The sequence below is a fragment of the Marmota marmota genome, unplaced genomic scaffold, assembly GCF_001458135.2.
Source record: "Marmota marmota marmota unplaced genomic scaffold, marMar, whole genome shotgun sequence".
Taxonomy (NCBI): Eukaryota; Metazoa; Chordata; class Mammalia; order Rodentia; family Sciuridae; genus Marmota; species Marmota marmota.
Genome location: NW_025999842.1, coordinates 9,279,594 through 9,300,298, shown reverse-complemented (window position 1 = coordinate 9,300,298; position 20,705 = coordinate 9,279,594). Strand labels below are relative to the sequence as shown.

The window sequence follows — 20,705 nt, the reverse complement described above, 5'->3', positions numbered from 1 at the left end:
ATATTTGCTAAATGAGGTCTCTACAGATAAGGGATTGTGAAAGACATTTTAATTTGGAGTGTGTTTTTAAAGGGTCTTGATTCAAATTTAGTATTAATCCCTGCCATGGGTGATGGGGCCATTAGCACTCACAATTGGTTTAATAACTTTCCTCTACCTCTCTAATTTGCATTGGGTAACTTTCTTGCTCAAAATTTATAATATAGAGAGTCTATTTATTAACTGTATCTCTCCTACTTGTCTCTTGGTCATTTTATATTGAATTGAGTGAGATGTTTACTGCCAGTCTTTTCCCCAGCATGTGGTCTACTTGAATTCTTTGCAAGCAGGCTTTTCAAACAGGACTTGTGCTGCCTTTTCTTTAAAAAGAAATCTTGAGAGCTCAGACAAAATAATACTACGAGTATCAAAGGGAGGGTTTACCTTTAGAAATTACTTTTTAGATATAACATTAAAATAGATTATTAAATTATGTCGAAATCTTCATTTTAGGAAAACAACAAAAGAATAATACCAGATTATTTAGCTCTGAATTTGAATTTTCTCTCCTGATACTGTAGAGGCAAATGCACAGAACCTCCCAGTCTTGTTAGCTTTCTAATTTTTATGTGTCAGCTAATTCATATTAAATGACATAATATAACTGAGCAGATGAAAATATCATTAATAAATTATTTGCTTTAACCAATCAGGATCTTTGTGATTAGGTAACATGACTACAGAATATATTTATTTTATTTACCATGGAGTTTTCTTGATAGGGTGCTTTATTTTTTAAGTTTAGTAACTTAACCAGCATACATTTCAGTATTGAGTTTTCTCTATTATCTTTTCTTCGTGATAATTTATTTTGATCTATAATTTGTTTTTTTAATAAAATATTTAACCATGGAGAAAAATATAATTAATTTCTATCTGCTCACCATCCAACTTGAAAAATAAAATATTAAAAGTACTATTTAAGTTATCTGATACCCATCCCTAGTTGCAAACACTTTCCTCACATTAGAGGTAAGGTCTGTCCTGAATTTTGTGTTTATAGGCTTGTGAGTAACACTCATTACCTATGAATATTTCCCTAAGTAGTATTATTTTGCAAGTTACTACTATTATATAAATGATATCAAACTAATCTTTCTGAAGCTTGAAGTTTTTGGGTTGTTTGGATCAATTTAAAAGATTCATCTGTAATAATGCAACCAAATCTACTTTAATTTTACTACTAAATGGTATGTAATTTCAGTAATGTACCAAGATTTAGATTTGGTTCTTTATTTCAGGGAAGTTTTCCTTTTTATTGAATATTTTGCCTCATTGCTCATCACCTTGGTCATACCTCTGATTGCAGCTGCCATTTGTGTAAAGAGGTTCCATGTGTGCTTACACATTCACTTATTGCTAACAGTACTTCATTCTGCCTGAAGTTTGCTGGGCCTAGCATAGGCATATCTCCAGTATAGCACAGTTATTTTGGATAGCAATTCAAAAGGTGTTGTGTATAAAAATTTAGCCCCAATTGTCTATAGCAGTGACCTTGATGGCACAATCTTACACTGTCTTTTTCTCTTCCCTCTTCTCAGTCTATCCCTTCTTTCTTCAGGAAGCAAGATATATATATATATAATCTGTGAATATGTTTTGTTTTTCTTGGGTTTTTCTAATTTCATCTCTGTGACTTCTGAGATCAAGTAGGAAGTCCCACCAAATGAAGTTGCTGTATTTTACTTCAGAATCTTTTTTTTTTTTTTTAAATTAGAGATTAAACCCAGGGGGCTTACCCACTGAGAGCCACATAAATTTATTTTTATTATTTTGAGACAGTCTTGCTAAGTTGCCAAGGCTAGCCTCGGACTTGCCATCCTCCTGCCTCAGCCTCCCAAGTGGCTAGAATTACAGGCATATGCTTCCACCATGTGTGGCCCCTCAGAATATTTTTTTTGTTGTTTTTTCTTCCCTTGACTATCACTTTCAAAACTTGTGACTTTGGCCTTTGTCTCTCTGTCTTTAGGTTTGCTGCTACAGAATCAATCTGCCTGCCTTTCTGTTGGCTTGCCTGCCAGTCTTTGTTCTTTTCTGTGGTTTAGAACAACAATTTTCTTAATTTTGAATTGTGTTGTCCCAAATTTTATTTTTCTGACCCCTTTAATGGCTACTCATTAAAACCTGAATTCTCTGATTATGTTAGTTCTTCTGTGTAATATTTTTTGTTTTTAATTATAAATAGTCTCTTTGTGATTATGGTTATTAGTTTTATGGTGAAGGTTTGATAATTTAATTTAAATTTTATCTTCCCATTTAATCTTTTTTCATTTTGTCTTTTAATTCTCTTTTACCCTATTCATAATCTGAGTAAGTTCCAAATCCTGGAGCATTTGTAAAGAATGTCTTTTGTTGGGTTATATTTTTCTTCTGGACAGAGTTATTTGATCTCTTGTATGATGCATTCTTTGCATTTTGTCTTTCAGTTTGCCCTCCCTCCTCCTCCCTTTCTCTCCCTTAGTTTGTTTGCCTGTTTGTAATGCTTGATCTTTTTCTGTTGGTCATGCTTGACAGCTCTGCCCAACTTTGTATTTGTTTGCCTATTACATGAGTGACTTCTTCATTCCTTATACATTTGTTCTTTGCTCTCCTCACTTTTGTGGTTGCAAAAATATAAACTATAATTTTCTACTCTACTCTTCTTTTGTCTCTCTCTTCAGTAGGTCATAGTGACCTACATAGCATTCCTGAATTCTGACTGGGCAGATTTAGTTTTTACTAACTAGCCCTGATGTTTTTCAGTGCTCCTAAAAAAAAAAAAAAAAAAAAAAAAAAAAAAAATCCTCTGATTCTTACTGCGTACACAGCATCATCTCAAAGTTTGCTCCCATAATTGGGAAGGCCTCTGTATGTTACCCTAGAATCTTTTTTTCTGGAAAGTGCCAGAATTCCCTTCCCTGTTTTATTCATTCTCTTCTGTAGCTTGGCAGCATCTCCCAGTCATAAGACGAATGGAATTCATTTGATTTGTTTCTCTCCAGATTTGAGTTATTAATGAAAATTATTATTTCATTTCTCTGACTTCTGATACATGAGGCCCAAGATAGTTAGCTCATCAAATAGTATTGCCCCATTCTGTATCAAAATTGCAGAATCTTCCCTTGGCTTGCTAGCCCTTTTGAAGTTTTATGAATTTGGGCTGTTTATATTTTGTGTATTTGCTGCTAGAGAACCAAGCTACCTACTTATTCACTTTCTACCTTATTTCCTTTGTTCCTTTTATTTTTAATTTGATATTGGGCGAGAGACAATTACGTGAGCCACTACTTAATTTTAGAAGTCTTTCTTTGAATTTTTTTAAAATGTGGGCAAATATATATAACATAAAATTTACCATCGTAAGCATTTAGGGTGGTTTTGATTTGCATTTCTCTGACTGCTAGAGATGGTGAGCATTTTTTCCGTGTATTTGTTAATTGATTGTATGTCCTCCTCTGAGAAGTGTCTGTTCAGGTCCTTGGCCCATTTGTTGATTGGGTTATTTGTTTCCTTATTGTTTAATTTTTTGAGTTCTTTGTATACTCTGGATATTAGGGCTCTATCTGAAGTGTGAGGAGTAAAAATTTGTTCCCAGGATGTAGGCTCCCTATTTACCTCTCTTATTGTTTCTCTTGCTGAGAAAAAACTTTTTAGTTTGAGTAAATCCCATTTGTTGATTCTTGTTTTTAACTCTTGTGCTATGGGTCATCTATTAAGGAATTTGGAGCCCGACCCCACAATATGTAGATTAGAGCCAACTTTTTCTTCATCACTCTTTTCCTTTATTCTATCAGACGCAGAGTCTCTGTTTTGATATCAAGCTCCTTGATCCATTTTGAGTTAACTTTTGTGCATGGCAAGAGAAAGGGATTCAGATTCATTTTGTTGCATATGAATTTCCAGTTTTCCCAGCACCATTTGTTGAAGATGCTGTCCTTTCTCCATTGCATGCTTTTAGCACCTTTGTCAAATATAAGATAGTTGTAATTTTGTGGATTGGTCTCTGTGTCCTCTATTCTGTACCATTGTTCCACCTGTCTGTTTTGGTACCAGTACCATGCTGTTTTTGTTACTATTGCTCTGTAGTATAGTTTGAAGTCTGGTATTGCTATACCGCCTGTTTCACTCTTCCTGCTTAGAATTGCTTTTGCTATTCTGGGTCTTTTATTTTTCCAGATGAATTTCATGATTTCTTCTTCTTCTTTTTTTTTTTTTAATGTCTTTCTAAGTCATCAGTGAACCTTTATTTTATTTATTATTTATATATGGTGCTGAGAATTAATTCCAGTGCCTCACACATTCTAAGCAAGTTTTCTACCACTGAGCCATAACCCAGCCCTGAGGTTTCTTTTTAAATAGAGGCTTTTCTTTCTGTGATTTTGGTTTTAGACTCTCCCATCTGAGAATCACCCTTCATTCTTATCTGCTCTGCAGACTGACTGAGTGGCCACCCTGAATTTCTCCCTAGTCTGTGGTACAGTCTCACTTATATGCTCAGACTGCCCCATGGTGTGGGCACCTACTGATCCGGTGAAAAGTAGAGTTTAAGTAACTGGTGTTGGGTATTCAAAAAGCCTATACCAAGAACAAGACGAGAAAACAAATTGTGAAACATGAAAATACAAAGTTAAGGGACTAGGGTTGTAACTCAGTGATAGAGCGCTTGCCTTCCATGCGTGAGGCACTGGGTTCAATCTTCAGCATCACATAGAAATAAATAAATATAATAAAGTTATTGTGTTCATCTACAACCAAAAAAAATTTTAAAAATTTATTTTTTCTTTTAAGAAAGAAAAAATAGGAGGTAAACTTCCAGGATTCCTAGTCTATCACTTAGGAAGTCCAGAATAGTCTTTTTTAAGCTGTCACTTATTCCCTACTTCAACTGTTCCTTCTGGGGAGCTGTGGAGCATCCTCCCTGTGCCAGATTAGCTTGCCATTTCTGATGTTTTCTACTCAGATTGCAAACTTGTTGAATAGCAGCATGTTTTTTCTTTAAACCTAGTGGGAAAATGTCTTTTGGCTCTGACAGGTGCTTACCTTCCCCCACTGAGCCATAGCACACCTGACACTGCCACTATCTGTTGCTTTTATTGTCTTTCTATTGTAGAAGCTAATATTTTTGGTTTTAACCTAATTGCTAGGTCACTGAGTTGCCTACCAGTGTTTTCCCACAATCTTTCTGCCATAGTTTGCTACTGCAAAACTGCTATTTTAATTCATTCTTATGGAGCTGCTATGATATTGTGGGTTTCTCTGATTCACATTTTCCCTCTGATAGCTAAACTAAAATCTTTTAAGAAGAAAAAAATTTTGTGTGCTTATTTCCTAAGTATTTTTCTTAATATTCATAAGAGCCCTAGTTTATTATTTAATAAACTTATTATTCCCATATTTCAGTTATGAAAAGTAAAGCACATTTTTATAAAATGACTGTCCCACAACCTCATAGCTAATGAATGTGGAATTGGATTTGCATCTTTTGTTTTTTTCTAAAAGATTTTATTAGAACCTTTGTTACGGATACATCTTTATGGCAGGAACATTTTTATAGTATTAACATAAACTTACAGCCTTTATTCTACAAATAAGCAATATTTGCTTTAGAAATATTTATCCACTCTTGGGAATATATCATATGGAATTAACTCTTTGAGGCAATAAAGTAATGAACGTCCAAAAGACTAGAAATTAAAAAATAAAAATAAAAACTTCACCTGGAGATTTAAGTTTAAAAATCAGTACATAGTAGATCAAAGCAGAAATATACAGATCATCATAAAGATAAATGATAGCTCCAGGAATGAAGGTTTTGATCATTTTAAAATATATTTGTGAAATTCAACAAGTTGTTCCTGTTAAATATTATTACTTATCAGGAGACAATGGTTTAATTTTATTCTTCTGAATAGTTACAGGCCCCTCTGAAGGTTTCTTTTTAAGAACTTCACATTCTTTTCCTATTTTCCTCATCACTCTTTTCCTTCTCCCAACTCTATAACCATTATTGGACTGTTGCAGAGACAAGAGGAGATGGAGAAGAAAGATGATGACAGTTATAAATTCACTATAAATTCATTATGACTGTGCTTCTATTCTACTATTTTGTTTTTATGCATTTTTTACCGAAAATGTATATATACTGCTGGGACCTACACAGTTGAACCTGAGAAACTGGTGAGGGGTGATAGGGGATTAAGAAAAACACATACACAGAGATATTAAGATAAAAGGCTGGAATCAGATGTAGCACTGCTCTCTGATGGAAAAGCAGTGACTGAAGAGTTGGCCCAGCAAGTTTATTTATATAGGATCTCATAATCAAGAAGTAAAGGATTATACAGGCATGATTCTTTGTAGGCTAGAAAGTTACAGGACTAAAAACATTCTTGTAACTATTTCACTGTTGCAGTATTTGGTGGAGCTTCCTGCAGGACTCAGGAAGCCCATTGTCTAAAGTTACTGTTAAGTGGGCAGGCTCAGAAGTAGCATTGCTGGTGAAACATAGGAGTTGTCTTGTCATGCTCAGAATTCCTCTTTCCCTCGGAATTATGTGCCTGTGATCAAGGTTGAGACTGATAAGACTCTTGAACAGAGCCTCTTTGGGCCAAGCATCACCATAGCAACTGGGCATCCTGAAACCTTGCATAGAAACATTTCCAGGCAATAGACTCACCACAGCCACGAAGCAATCAGGGATTCCCAATCTCAAGTCACTGCACTCCACAATATACATTATGAATGTATATGGCATAGGGGTTGAGTTGGAGTTGAATGTAAGTTCTGGTTTTAGATGACCTATGTTAACATCCTAGCTTTTTCAATTAGGTAAGTTACATTAATGCTGTGTACTTCGGTTTCATCATTCATGAAGTGAAGGCTATAATAGCATGAAAGTTCACTGCTATATCCCCAACACCTAGAACAGTGTCTGGCAATAAATAATCTTTTAAATGAGAATAAGAAGTACTTTTGGTCCTCAGTGGTTCATCTATACTTTTTCATAAACTTTGTTTTAAATTTATTTTTAAATTTATAAAGACAAAATTCATCCTGAAATTAATTTGTTTACTACTTTATGGTCAAACCATCCCTTCACCTTCAACTCCTGGCAAACACAAATCTATTCTACAACCTTATAGTTTGAGTTTTCTAGTATGTCAAGTAAATAGAATTATAAACTATATAATCTTTGGAATCTGGCTTCTTTTACTTAGCATAATGTCCATTTATGTTGGTGTGTCAGTTGTTTATTCTTTTTATTTTTAAGTAGTATTATGAATATGGAACAAATATTATCTACAGTCTTACCCTATTTTGTTCTTTTTGACTTAGCTTTCCAGAGTGCTGGATCTTCCACCAGAAAACTTGATCAAATCAATATCTGCAGTTCCAATTTCCAGAAAAGAGTTAAGTATAATTAATACATTTATAGTAATCTATAATGTTCTCAAATTTGTTGAATAAAAAATTGTTACTCTTCAATTTATGGAATAGTCTTTGAAGTGAATTATAAGATGTGATTCATTATATTCAACTTATTAGTGTAATCAACAATAAAATTAAAATCTGTATTGGACACTCTGATGTGACAGGTAATATTCTTATATTAATTATTTTTATGCTTGCTTATGCTTGTAGTGATAGTTGTGTCAAAGTCTTTGGGAATGAGGTTCAAATTTAATTATTTAAGAACTAAATGTTTTGAACCCTTGGTTTTTTCAACCATCTGATGTTTAAATACTGTTGTACCATATTTAATCTAATAGGTTGGTTGTATTGATTTTGTTATTTGAGTTTCCTTTTGAAGATTCCTAGTGACAGAGAACTATTGATTTTGATAGCATACAACCTATAGTAGCTTTTTTCAATTCAGAGAATTGTGTTTGGTCATCCTGATATTTGTTTTTGCTTTGGGTAGAAAACTTTCATACTTAGATGAAATATCCTCAGTTTTCTACAATCCACAGGGTCCCCTTCAGGTCCCATAATCCATGAGACAAAAGTATTCAAAGAAGAGAAACTGCATCTGTACCTTTTTTTTTTTCTTTTTTTTTTTGTCATTATGCCCTAAATCTTACAGTATAACAACTAATTACATAGAATTTGCATTGTATCAGGTATTATAAGCAACCTAGAAGTAATTTAAAGTATATATAGGATGTGTGTAGGTTATATGCAAATATTGTACCATTGCATATAAGGGATTTGAACATCTACAGATTGTTTTATCTATGGGGTGTCTGGAACCTCAGGCACCAAGGGACCACTGTATTGTCAGTTAATAATGACATATTTACCACATAGTAGGCATTGAGCCCCAAGGTTTGGAAAGAGGTAACCATGTAATTACTGGTAGCAATATGTCCTTGTATTTCATTCCCTTAATTTTGTCAAGACTATTAGCATAAGATGGATATTCCTGTTCTCAGGATAGAACAAAGAAATAAATGAAAAGGGAAGAGAGAGGCTACATTTGACCTTGTAGTAAAAGAGAACACCTATAAAATGGCCTACTGCATCTTCCTTTATGTGAATTCCAAGAACAGAGGCAACAAGGGACCAAGGGGCTCTCATAATTATATGTAAATTTATGTAGTTTTCCACATCAGTTACTTATTTCGTAAAATCTGTAATTTGCATTCTGCATAATAAGGGTAATCTCTCAATTTTAATGTCTTCAAAGACCTAATAAACTAAACTATTTTGACCCATCTTTTGAATAGGATTGCCTTTGCTTGCCTTTGCTTTAATAATGCAAGGTACTAAGATTTTGGTTTATAAATAATAAATATTGAGAACCACTTCAAAAATTTTCCGAGCCACAAGTCTAAAATTCTCCATACTGAGGAAACCTTTACTGTTTTGCTATAATAAATCCACAGTATCCCTTACAGTTAAAAACCAAGTCTCACTGTTCCATATTTCTGACTTTATATTAGAATGCTATTAAGTGCTAGGAGAATTAAGAAATATTATTTTTTGCTGGCATAGAATAGGTAATATAAAATGAACCAATTTGCTCAGGTCTGCTAGTTCTCCATGTATTTTCAGCTATGGTGAACTTCCTATATAACATTGATTTTATTGTAATTGAGAGCATTGTCATAAGTCAGTAGTACTCAAAGCCTGTGGCTTTCACATTAACCAACACAACAACCTTCAGAAGTTAGTGGAAAAGTAGCTATTGCTTTTTTTTTTTTTTTTTTAAAGAGAGAGTGAGAGAGAGGTAGAGAGAGAGAGAGAATTTTAATATTTATTTTTTTTTAGTATTTGGCGGACACAACATCTTTGTATGTGGTGCTAAGGATCGAACCCGGGCCGCACGCATGCCAGGCGAGCGCGCTACCGCTTGAGCCACATCCCCAGCCCCTGCTTTTTAAACTTACTGGTTTTAATTTTTAAAAAATGAAAGTAAGAGCCGGAGCAGTGACACTCACCTGTAATTCCAGGGACTCAGGAGGCTGAGGCAGGAGGATCATGAGTTCAAAGCCAGCGTCAACAACAGTGAAGAGCTAAGCAACTCAGTGAGACCCTGTTTCTAAAAAAAAAAATACAAAATAGAGCTGGGGATGTGGCTCAGTGGGAGTGTCCCTGAATTCAATCCCCAGTATCCCCACCCCCCAAAAAAATGAAAGTAAGAGGGATTAATTTCATAAAACTATAGAGTGCAAAACAATCTCTTTAAGGAAATTCAGGAAAATACAGAAGAATAAGAAAAATAAAGTCCCAATAATCTTACTATAGTAGGTGACTGATTTTAGGAACTTAGTGTATTTTTCATTTCTTTGTCTTTCAGTATGTTTTTCAGATTAAAAAAAAAAAGCTACAAAACTAAGATTTTTTAACCCTTTTCCTTGACATCACTTTTTTTTTTTTTTGTAATATTCTGTTATTCTACTGTTGATAGACATTTACGTTGTTTTCAGTTTTAAAATTTTTATACATAATTCACATGCAAGAATTATCTCTTCAAATAGACAAAGCAAAACCAAAAGTTCCTTTTGGGTGTATGATTAAAAGTTCCCCAAAGGGGCAACTGGGAAGTAGATGGAAATCTGGTTGATCTCCCTCACTTTCCTTCTCTTTTGCACCTTTGGTAGTGGTAGGTAACCCTTCACATAATTTCAGAATTTATGTTTTAAATATTCTTAGTTTAATAAATTGGTATTAATCATTGTTAACAAACTAAAAGGATCAATTTTTTTGTCCTTCTGCCACTGAACTAATTAGAAATATTTATGATTCCATGGAGATTATACAATTTTTAAATTAAATTATTAGTATGTTATACCTTTCTAGAATAAAATTACAAATGCTTGTTACTCTTTATAATTTTACACTATTTTTTTAAAAATCGTATGATTTCTTTGTGTTTTCTGGATGTTTGAGAGTCTGAGTCATATTAAATCTTCTCTAAAACATCCAAGGTATGTATCAACAAACAATAATTTAATCTTTGATGTATTCAAATCTGTATTTCAGTTAATATTATTATCAGGGCTCTTACTACTTTTTATTTACATCATTTTCTATAATTTATATACATATATATATATATATATATATATATCTTTGAATTTGTTATTCTTTTTATGTTATTCCCATGTTATTAACTAGTTTAGTTCCCCATGATTGGCATAAATACTTGACTGAACTATCAAGAGTTCTTTGGTAAGAATAAATACATTCAAACCTTAAAAGAATTTTATGATTAATTTTTAGAAAATTGAATTATCATGTACTATAAAGTAGAAAAAGACTTTCCCAGAGGTCAGTGCTGATACTATTTAACATTTTCATTTAACATCAGAACTAGGATTAATATAATTCATAACCAAGACTTGATTTCTAAACAACACTGTGAAGTAGATTCCATTGTCATCACCATTTTACTGAGTACTGAGAGATTAAGCAACTTTTCCAACATCACACAGGCACTGATTGGTAGATGAACTTGGGTCTGTGGTAACAGCTCGGATATCAGTAAATGAGTTGGGTTGGTTTGTGTTAGCCACTCTCAATAATGGATTAAGGCCCCCCGGGAAAATTCTTTTTAATTTTTTCTTGGTATCGGGGATTGAACCCAGGGGCGCTTAACCTGAGCCACATCCCCAGCCTTTTAACTTTTTTGAGACAGGGTCTTGCTGATTTGCTGAGGCTAGTCTCAGACTTGAGATCCTTCTGCCTTAGCCTCCCAAGTCAGTAGCATTTCAAGCATGCGCAACTATATCTCGCAAAGCCCAGGAAAATTCTTAATGATTATCGTAGACTTTTAAAATCTGATGTTAACCAGAAGTCACACAGGAATTTTTAGATATTTCCCTGATAATCATAAGTGATAAGGAAGTCACTTGTGCCCCTCTAAAGTATGCCCTTCTCATGTGAGTGACGTGCTAGACAGAGAATGGACAAACCACGTACTATACTCATGAAGTCCTATTCTGTATTCTCTTATTAAACATCAAAAGATGTTAGTGTAATTACACAGATGTATGTTGATTTAAAAACTATTTTGTAGATCTTGAACTTTGTACATTTTAAATCTACAGAAAAATTTGTAGAGAATAATAAAACACTCACGTGGTCACCCTCTGAATTAAGTTTTTTTCCATATTTTTTCATTTTTATTTATTTATTTTTTGAGAGGAGAAGGATGGTTCTTGATTTTTAGTAATAAAATGTTACAAATACTGTTCAGGTCACTGAACTGTACTTCTTTGATTCCATTCCCTACTTTCTTTTCTTAGAACTGCTCTCATCAAGCAAATGATGATTTTCACTCATTGCTGGTGTTGTATTTGTTTTTGCATTGTTTCATCATCAACCGAATGAAAAGGATAAATGGCAGTGTCTGTTTTATGAACTACTGAGTATTCAGAATGAATTTTTTTCCCTCGTGTTGAAACTCAAGTTATATATATATATATATATATTTTTTTTTTGTCATTTGGAAGTCAGTGGAGGAGCAAGAATTAGAAGCAAGCATTTGGAGTAGTGTAGGAAGCATCGTAGGAAGAGGTCAAAAGACCTGAACTTTTGTCTGCATCTGCTTAGTTGCATTAGAATTTGACAGGAGACATTTAATTTGCCAGACACCTCTGTCTATTTCACAGAGATATCATAAAGTTACAATTACATAACAGAAAAGGAAAAATTTTATAAAATGTTATAAATGTTAAAAAAAGTTTTTAAATAAATACAAGGTGATTTCTAATTTCCTTGCTTTTAATTTTGAAAACATAATGCCTTTTTCGATAAAGTCATGTTCATATGACAAATACACAATGATTAACCTTTGTTAAATTTGTAATGCTTCTAAGATAACCACAGCTCTTTCTCATTTCAATTTCTGTCTTTAGAGAAGTAGCTGACTTTCAGCTATCTGTGGATTCTTTACTAGAAAATAGCAATGACCCCGTAAGACCAGATATTCAAGTTCAAGCCAAGAAACTGGCAGAGAAGGTATTTTAGCACTATTATCTCTATTTAATATTATAATAAATTTAGCATTTTAAAGGAAAAAAGAGTGCTCTGCAGGGTTTCTCATCTGTAATAATGAATTTAATAGTGTTTCTTTTTTATCTTGGAAAATATCATTTAAATTCATTTTAGCCCTGTACTACTATAAGGTTACAATGATTTTTCAAGTTATTTATAAAGCATTCCTCTTGAGCTGACAATGTTCAATTTTTTGATTAAGTACTTCAGAGTAGGACTGAAGTGTTAATTAAATTTACAGATTGAAGCTGGGTGGACTTTTGAATTTTGGAGAACAAGCTTGATAAATTAGAGCTGTGGGTTGCAGTTTTTAAAATGAGTTTCTGAGAAGAACATTAAAATATGAGAAGAAGTGATTAAATGTAAATGGAATCATGATTACAGGGAAGAAGTGGTTAGATGATTTCATAAAACTTAAGTATTTCTAAGTTCCCTGGTGGGTTTTATTTATTTTAAAAGATTGTAGAGAATGACCAAATCTAAATTGTTAGTGTAATACCCTCAGCAAAAATAGATATTAGATAAGTTTTGTTGTTATTGTTAATGGGGTTATTATTTGTGACACAAGAGGTATCTGGGATCTCTGAAGAATTGGAACAATGAAAGTCACTGTCAAGGAAAAAGATTTGTGAGGAATGAGTATGATAAAGGAACTTTGATAACTGAGTAGATATTTATTTGATAATAAAAATCACCTAAGATTTTTACTAGGAAGTACACCAGGAGTAGAATTAATCTAATTAGGATATTTAATCCCTTTCTTCCTATTTCTTGTTCTCAAAAATATAGACTAGAAGTTCTTCAGTAAACACTAGCACATCTTTAGTTCTATAGGTTTATCAAGGGGTTTGAACATCTAGGTGGTTAAGAAGGCTGGGCATGAGCAGAGAAGACAGACTAAATTATTTACATGCTTTGTGTTGGTTCAAAAGCTTTAGTTAGGATCTGACCCAATGTCATATTCTGTGGCTCTTGAGTAAGGGTAAGTGCTTATTGCATGACAAATGGAGAATTTGAGGTGAAGGAAAGACAAAGGGGAAAGGAGATACTCTGAATACAAAATAGCATTTCTAATAAGGAAAAAAAGAAAATGTATTTACCTAAGTAAAGTGGAGAAACTGAAGATTGGCTAAGGCCCAGGTCCACCTGTAATGACTGTAAGAGGTAACTCAGCTTGACTTTGTCAGCCAGTTGTAGTATTAGAACTGTATGTCTCATTGGGCCTATTTCATAATATGCTTATTTTCTAGCTGAAATGTGATACAGTAGTGAGTGAAATCAGCACTGGTCCAGGAACTGTGAATTTCAAAATAAACAGGGAACTACTAACAAAGGTAAGAATGAGTTATTATCCAGCCATTGTACATTCATTCTCTTCTTTAATTGCACTGATCTTCCTCCTGCTCTGAAACTCATTGTACACACAACCTTTGCATATACTGATCCCTTTGAATGGAGTGCCACCTGAGTTTAACAGCTTGTTGGATCTTGAGATTTTCTTGGCAGTAGATTTCGGATCTTTTTATATTCTCCTATAGCACTCTATATTTCTCCTTTATAGAACCTACCATAGTTGGTATTTAAATTCCTTTTATTTGTTTAATACCACTTGCCCTTTAAACTCTTATCCCCTTAGGGTTAATAGCATCTGTTTTTTTTACTGTTGGATCTCCATAGTTTTTTAGCAGTGTCTAGCACATAGTAGATGCTAGATCGATATTTGTTGAATGAATACATCAGTTTTGTATTGAATCCAAGAAAGGGATGCTAGTTTCTACTCTCTGGTATTTTATAGTCTTGTTAGAAACATAAGATATATACAGAAGAAATCATAAGACAGCTTTTTCTTTTAATAAGACAATAAATATTAAGCCCGAAAAAGGGCAGTTAATACAGTAACATAAGAAAATTCAGAGATAAAATTCAGAATAAACGTACAATAATCTGAATATGGACTCCTTCTCATTAATGTTCACCTCTCCACTTGCAGTCTTCTTATCCACATATTCTTAAAGTATTAATGTTTATTGGGCCCCTAGTATATGATAGGCACTATTCAATTTAACATCTGTATATTAATCCTTTCTCTATTTCCTACTGATTGTATAGAGTATTATTTTCTCTGTGACATTGTACAAATAAATACTATTTCTGAACCTTAGTTTTGCATTTAATGGAAAATGTTGCCCATCTTCAAGATTATGAGACTACAGAGATAATATAAATATAAAAACTCCTAGTCTTGAACCAACTAGCACTCTGGGGATGTGTCTTCTTGTGGGATTTTTGGTCTTGGTGGTTTGTTTTGCAGTGCTGGGAATCAGACCCAGGACTTCACTCCACACATGCTAGGCAAGTGCTCTACCACTAAGCTATAATCCACAGCCACCTGTGAATGCACCTTAAATGTTTGTTGTATGTGTTGTTTTACTTCCTGCTGCTCCCATCTCTGCCTATTCTGTCTTATAACCATCTTAACCAGTTCTTTAATAATAAAATTTTTCATATCATGAACTACATTTTTAGGACTCAAAATGCAGTTGATGGATCAAAACCAATTTAAGAGTGAATAAAAGCTTAGCAACAGTAATTTCACAACCTAATTTTGGGAGGTTTTGTTGTGGTGATGGTTTGGGGTACCAGGGATTGATCCCAGGGGTACTTAACAGCTGAGCCACATCCTCAGCTTTTTTGAGACAGTGTTACTTATGGTATCACTAAATTGTGGAGTGTGGCAGGCTTTGCATTTGCAATCCTCCTGCCTTATCCTCCAAGTCACTGGGATTATAGGCATGAGCCACCGTGTTCAGCTTACATCCTACTTTATTTATTTATTTATTTATTTATCATAGTTGGACACAATACCTTTATTTTATTTATTTATATGTGGTGCTATGGATTGAACCCAGTGCCTCACACATGCTAGGTAAGCACTCTACCACTGAGCCACAACCCCAGCCCAACATCCTACTTTTTGAAAGACACATCATCACCATTAGCAAAAAACAAAGTATAAGTTCGTGAACTATACAACAGTTCTGTTAGTAGCTAAAAATTAACCTAGAAGGTTTTAGAAGTTTCTGCAGGATTTCCTTATTTTATACTGTGTAGCCAATAGCCATTTAACTATGTGTTCTTATATTGTTTTCCTACCATTGCTGGTGAACTTTAGTACCATAAGAACTGCAACATTATGTGTGCGGCAGTTAACACATTCACTGGGGAGTGGGAAAAGTTTTTGCTACATGACTTAATAGCAATACCTTGGGAAAGTTACTTAACGTCTCTTTATTTTTCTTTCCTCATTTCTAGAAGTAGTACTTATCTCTGAAGCTATTATAAGAATTAAATAAATTGATACATGATTATATATAAGAATTAAATAATTAACCCATACATAGCATAGCCCTTGGCACTTAATAAACACTAGATGCTGCTTCTGATTTTGTTATTATTTACTGTGGGACTTCTGTATTACCTAACCTCATTAAGCCTCAGTTTCCTCATCTTTGTCTACATCATTGGCTACTATAAGGATGAATAGATGTGATTTGTGAGCATAGAAAGCCCCATCAGAGTTAATTCCTGTAAAGACTGCTGTGACTAGCATTAGCAACAGGGAGGTTTGTGCTGAAAATGGTGCTGCTGACAGCGCTATAAAATTTTCAGTTCCTTCAATTAGAATGAACAAATTAGCAACATTTAATTCTTAGTAGCAAAGTAATTAAGAACATTGCAATTTTATTCTATTGTTAAATCCCACTCCTTTTATATTTCAGGCTGTGTTACATCAAGTAATAGAAGATGGCTCAAAATATGGACTAAAAAGTGAACTTTTCTCTGGTCTTCCCCCAAGGAAGGTTGTGGTTGAATTCAGGTGAGTGACCATCCATCTTTGGGTAGATTAATCAAGTTGACTAGACAGGAAGTGTTCCACCCCCTTCTTTTGGAGTCTCAGTAAATTACATGTGGAAAAGTTGCAAAATAGTGACATTATATTATCTTCTTAAGATCATGGTGAATCAATCATTATACCATTAATAAAATGAATAAAAATGGATTTGGGGCCTCCAGTTTGAAAAATATCTAGATTTATTTATTCATTTTTTTAAGAATTTTTTTTTGAGTATTTTAATATTGATTTTTTAGTTATTGGCGGACACAACATCTTTGTTTGTATGTGGTGCTGAGGATCGAACCTGGGCCGCACGCATGCCAGGCGAGCACGCTACCGCTTGAGCCACATCCCCAGCCCCATTTTTTTAAGAATTTTAAAGTAAGCTGATTACCAGAGAATACAGCCTTGCAGTTTTTGTGGTATATTCTTTTTTTTTAGTTGTAGTTGGACACAGTACCTTTTGTGTGTTGCTGAGGATCAAACCCAGCGCCTCACATGTGCTAGGCGAGAGCTCTACTGCTGAGCCACAACCCCAGCCTCTGTAATATATTCTTTTGATTAACAGAAAATAGCTAGAAGTTTTAATATGCCTCTAAATAGTCTTCATTTTACTTTCTAATATACTGTCAGTACAACTCTCAAATATTTGTACTGTTCTGAAATAACCAAAAATATAAAGGGAACACTAAGAACTAACAACTTTGTAGTATAGCTGACAGGTTGACAGCTCAAGAAAACTATGAGATAGTATTTTTTTTTTTTTTTCCTAAATGATAAAAAGTCTTGATGAACTGCTTTTTCACTTAAAAAGATGAAACTTGCTAGGGCCTTTTGTCTTCTTGTGTATTTATTCTTGTGGAGAATTTTTAAGAAACAATATGGGAAATATTTTATGTTTACTACCTTATTGTAATTTATAATAATAACTTTTAAACTTAGCTATGATCACCAACTGGATAAGCAGAGAGAGTGGGTTTTTTCAGATTCCACATGTGTATTATCTGCCACTCATTATTTGTCGCAACCCCTTGCCCGCAAGGAAGACGCAACACTCAGGAATCTTCTTTCAGCAGTTTATTTCAGGCCCTTGATAGTTCTTCTTCTCTTCCCCGGATGCCCCTCCCAGCCTTAATAAAGCATCTCAAGCCCCAATGCAAAGCAGCCACGTGGAGCTTTCTCATAGGGTGATGAAAAGTCATGCGCCAACTCTCCCAAATAAGGAGTTGTTTGTCACAGACCACAGCGGAGCCAGCGCCATCTTGTAATGGCGACCATAATTTGCATAAACGGCAGAAGCGGCTCACCACAATTATTGTTCTTAGAAAGGGTAAGTTCTATAAGAATCAGATTCGACAGTTTATGTTTCAGTCAGCTTTTTTGCTGCTATGATTGAAGACCTGACAAGAACAATTTTAGAGGAGGAAAAGTTTATTTGGAGCTTATGGTTACAGAGGTCTCAGTCCATAGACAGCCAGCTCCATTCCTTGGGCTCATGGTGAGGCAGAACATCATGGCAAAAGAGTGTAGCAGAGGGAAGTGGCTCACATGATGATAAGGAAGAGAGAGAGAGAGACTCCACTTGCCAGATACAAATATATACTCCAGAGGTACGCCCCCAAGTACCTACCTCCTCTAGCCATACTCTATCCACCTTTAGTTACCACTCAGTTAATCCCATCAGGTGATAAATTTACTGATTGGGTTAAGACTCTCATACCCCAATCATTTTTCCTCTGAACCTTCTTGCATTGTCTCACACATGAGGTTTTGAGGGACACCTTACATCCAAACCATAACAGTTTATGATGGGACTAATTGAGTGAACTACTGCTCCTGTTGAGCAGATGGTTATGGATGAATCTTACACTCTCAGTGTAGCACCATCATATTTAAATTTTATTTTAAATGTTTGTTGCATGACGAAGAGGAAAGGGACTTCCTATATCCATCCTCATACCAGAGAAGAGCTACAATAAATCCATCTCTCTAAGAAAGTGGCCTGTTCTTTCAGTCCTCTCTTCTTGAATAAGAAAGCACTACAGCATTAAAAGGAGATTTGCAAACTTTAGTCCATGGACAAAATTCAGCCTGCCACCTGTTTGTTTGTTTGTTTGTTTTTTATTAATTTTTTATTTATATATAACAGCAGAATGCACTACAATTCTTATTACACATATGGAGCATAATTTTTCATGTATCTGGTTATAAACAAAATATATTCACACCAATTTGTGTCTTCATACATGTACTTTGGATAATAATGTCCATCATATTCCACCACCATTTCCAACCCTGCATTCTAATCCTCAGCACCATACACACACACACACACACACACACACACACACACAAAATACACTGCCACCTGTTTTTGTAAATAGTTTAATCAAGACATAGTCATGCACATTCCTTTGTATTTCATCTACAATGGCTCCTTTCATATTACAGAGGCAGGTGAGCAGAGTAGAACTATTTGAATTTAGTAGTTGAGACAGAGATCACATGGCCCAAAAGCCTATTAAAAATAGTTTCTGTTTAAGAAAATGTTTGCCAGATATTGATTAGTGCCAACAACCACTTTAGTGGATGAACTATTAAAATGAACCATATGAACTAGATGTATGCAGTGATTCTTCTACTTGTCTGAGTTCACTTATATAACTAACTACTGGTCATCTGGAGATTTTAGTGAGGCTAGAAATCTAAGGTAGTGCATTGATTTAACTTATCTGTCCAGGCTTCTCTCTCTGTCCACATTCTCTCCAGCAATATGCCAGGCCTCTTTACAAAGGTGTTCAGGACTCTTAAGTGAAAGCATCTAGAACATCACTCTCTGAGTCTTCTGATTGAAGCAAGTCACAAGATCACCTCCAGGTTCAGAGGGAAGAAAGTATGCTATATCTCTTAATGGTGAAAATGGGAAAGAATCTGTGGCAATGTATAATTATTTTTCATTCAGGTCTTTTAAATTGAGGAAGGACACAGTTTTCTTCTCTGGGGAGGTACTTAGTACCATATTATTGTTAACCTCCTTTAGATTACCTAACCAACAGGTTAAAGAAAACTAGGAGGGCTGCAGTATAGAATCTACTACCATGCTTTTAACCCTCAAATAATAGCATTGTAAATTTCTTACAACTTGAAAAGTTGCCACTGGTCCTCACTTTTAACATCTTCTGCATTTTTATTTCACCTTCCCCATCCCTTCTCCCCAACTGAGTTCTCAAAATACCTTTCCTCACTGATTTCCTGGCTTTTTTCCTAAGTTTATATGTTTCCCATACAGTATTTTTTTTCTTTTTCTTTTTAAGAAACATCTAAAGATAACCTGTTCTTGTTGAGTTATGTATTTGTAGGCTTTTGTATGGCAGTTTGTTTATGGATTTACTTCTCTCTGCTTTTTTCCTAAAGCAATTAAAGAAGGATGAATTTTGTTCAAGTGAGCATTTGAATGTGGTGAAGGCAGAGCCTATCTTATCAGCTAGCATTTCTCTCTGATGGTTTTTATCTTTCGTTGTTGGGAGTCATTGCTCCTCTCTCCCTTAGAAGTTTTCCATATGTTCCAGCAGTCACCATTATGATTTCAAAGTAGAGACAGCAGGTGGGGAACAGGTTCAAAATTTACTATTTAAAAAAAAATGTTCTTGAATTTCTTTTGAAAACGAGAGATGTGGGATAATTTTTTTAAAAAAATATATAGTATCTTGAATACAGAGCAGGGAATTTTTCTCTAAAAAACCGAAAATTGTAATCTTGGTTTTCAAGAGACTTTCCCCTAAACTAAGATGATAATACTAGATTAAGTAAATTGCCCAGGTTCATAGAGCTAACTCTGATTGTATATATTTTTACTGCCTCCCTAACAGAGTGTAGGTTGTCATGTTATTTTGTCAGATCTAGGAGCAGTATGATAAAGTGCCTGGGTACATGGCTGTCTTTCATAGACTTGGTATAAGACTTGAAACTAATTACTGTTGCTTCTCTTCTAAGTTAGCCTTCCCCGTTCAGTACAGATCATATCTGCTGGAGTACAGTTAGCTGGGGCAGCATTTTCTCTTCTTTCTTCCTTTTTCTCAGGTCCCTTTCCAGCCTGCTGTTTCAAAATGTGAGCTGTTATTCTTAAAAAACAGATTAGGCATGTCTAATTAGTAAAATGGGAATCTGGGAAGTCGGAGTAGCAGTTCTATTAGTAATTGATGCAGTGATCTTAAATGGGACAATTTATTTCTTTCATCTCTTATTTGTTCTTTCTTATAAAATTAAAATAATTACATGAAATAATTTAACA

The 20,705-nt window shown here is 34.3% G+C and overlaps 1 protein-coding gene across 10 annotated transcripts in view; it reads left to right on the top strand.

The window, feature by feature from the left end:
- Positions 1 to 20,705, top strand: part of Rars2 (arginyl-tRNA synthetase 2, mitochondrial) — a 93,314-nt gene that overhangs the window by 9,472 nt on the left and 63,137 nt on the right. For 9 of the 10 annotated variants that reach the window (XM_048806766.1, XM_048806707.1, XM_048806810.1 and 6 more), the window contains 4 exons: positions 7,354 to 7,427; positions 12,381 to 12,483; positions 13,770 to 13,853; positions 16,299 to 16,396. In XM_048806766.1, the coding sequence (XP_048662723.1) occupies positions 7,354 to 7,427; positions 12,381 to 12,483; positions 13,770 to 13,853; positions 16,299 to 16,396 (359 nt within the window). Of the gene's footprint in view, positions 1 to 7,353; positions 7,428 to 10,310; positions 10,449 to 12,380; positions 12,484 to 13,769; positions 13,854 to 16,298; positions 16,397 to 20,705 lie in introns of those variants that run through there. The other variant, XM_048806908.1, reaches the window with a different exon arrangement.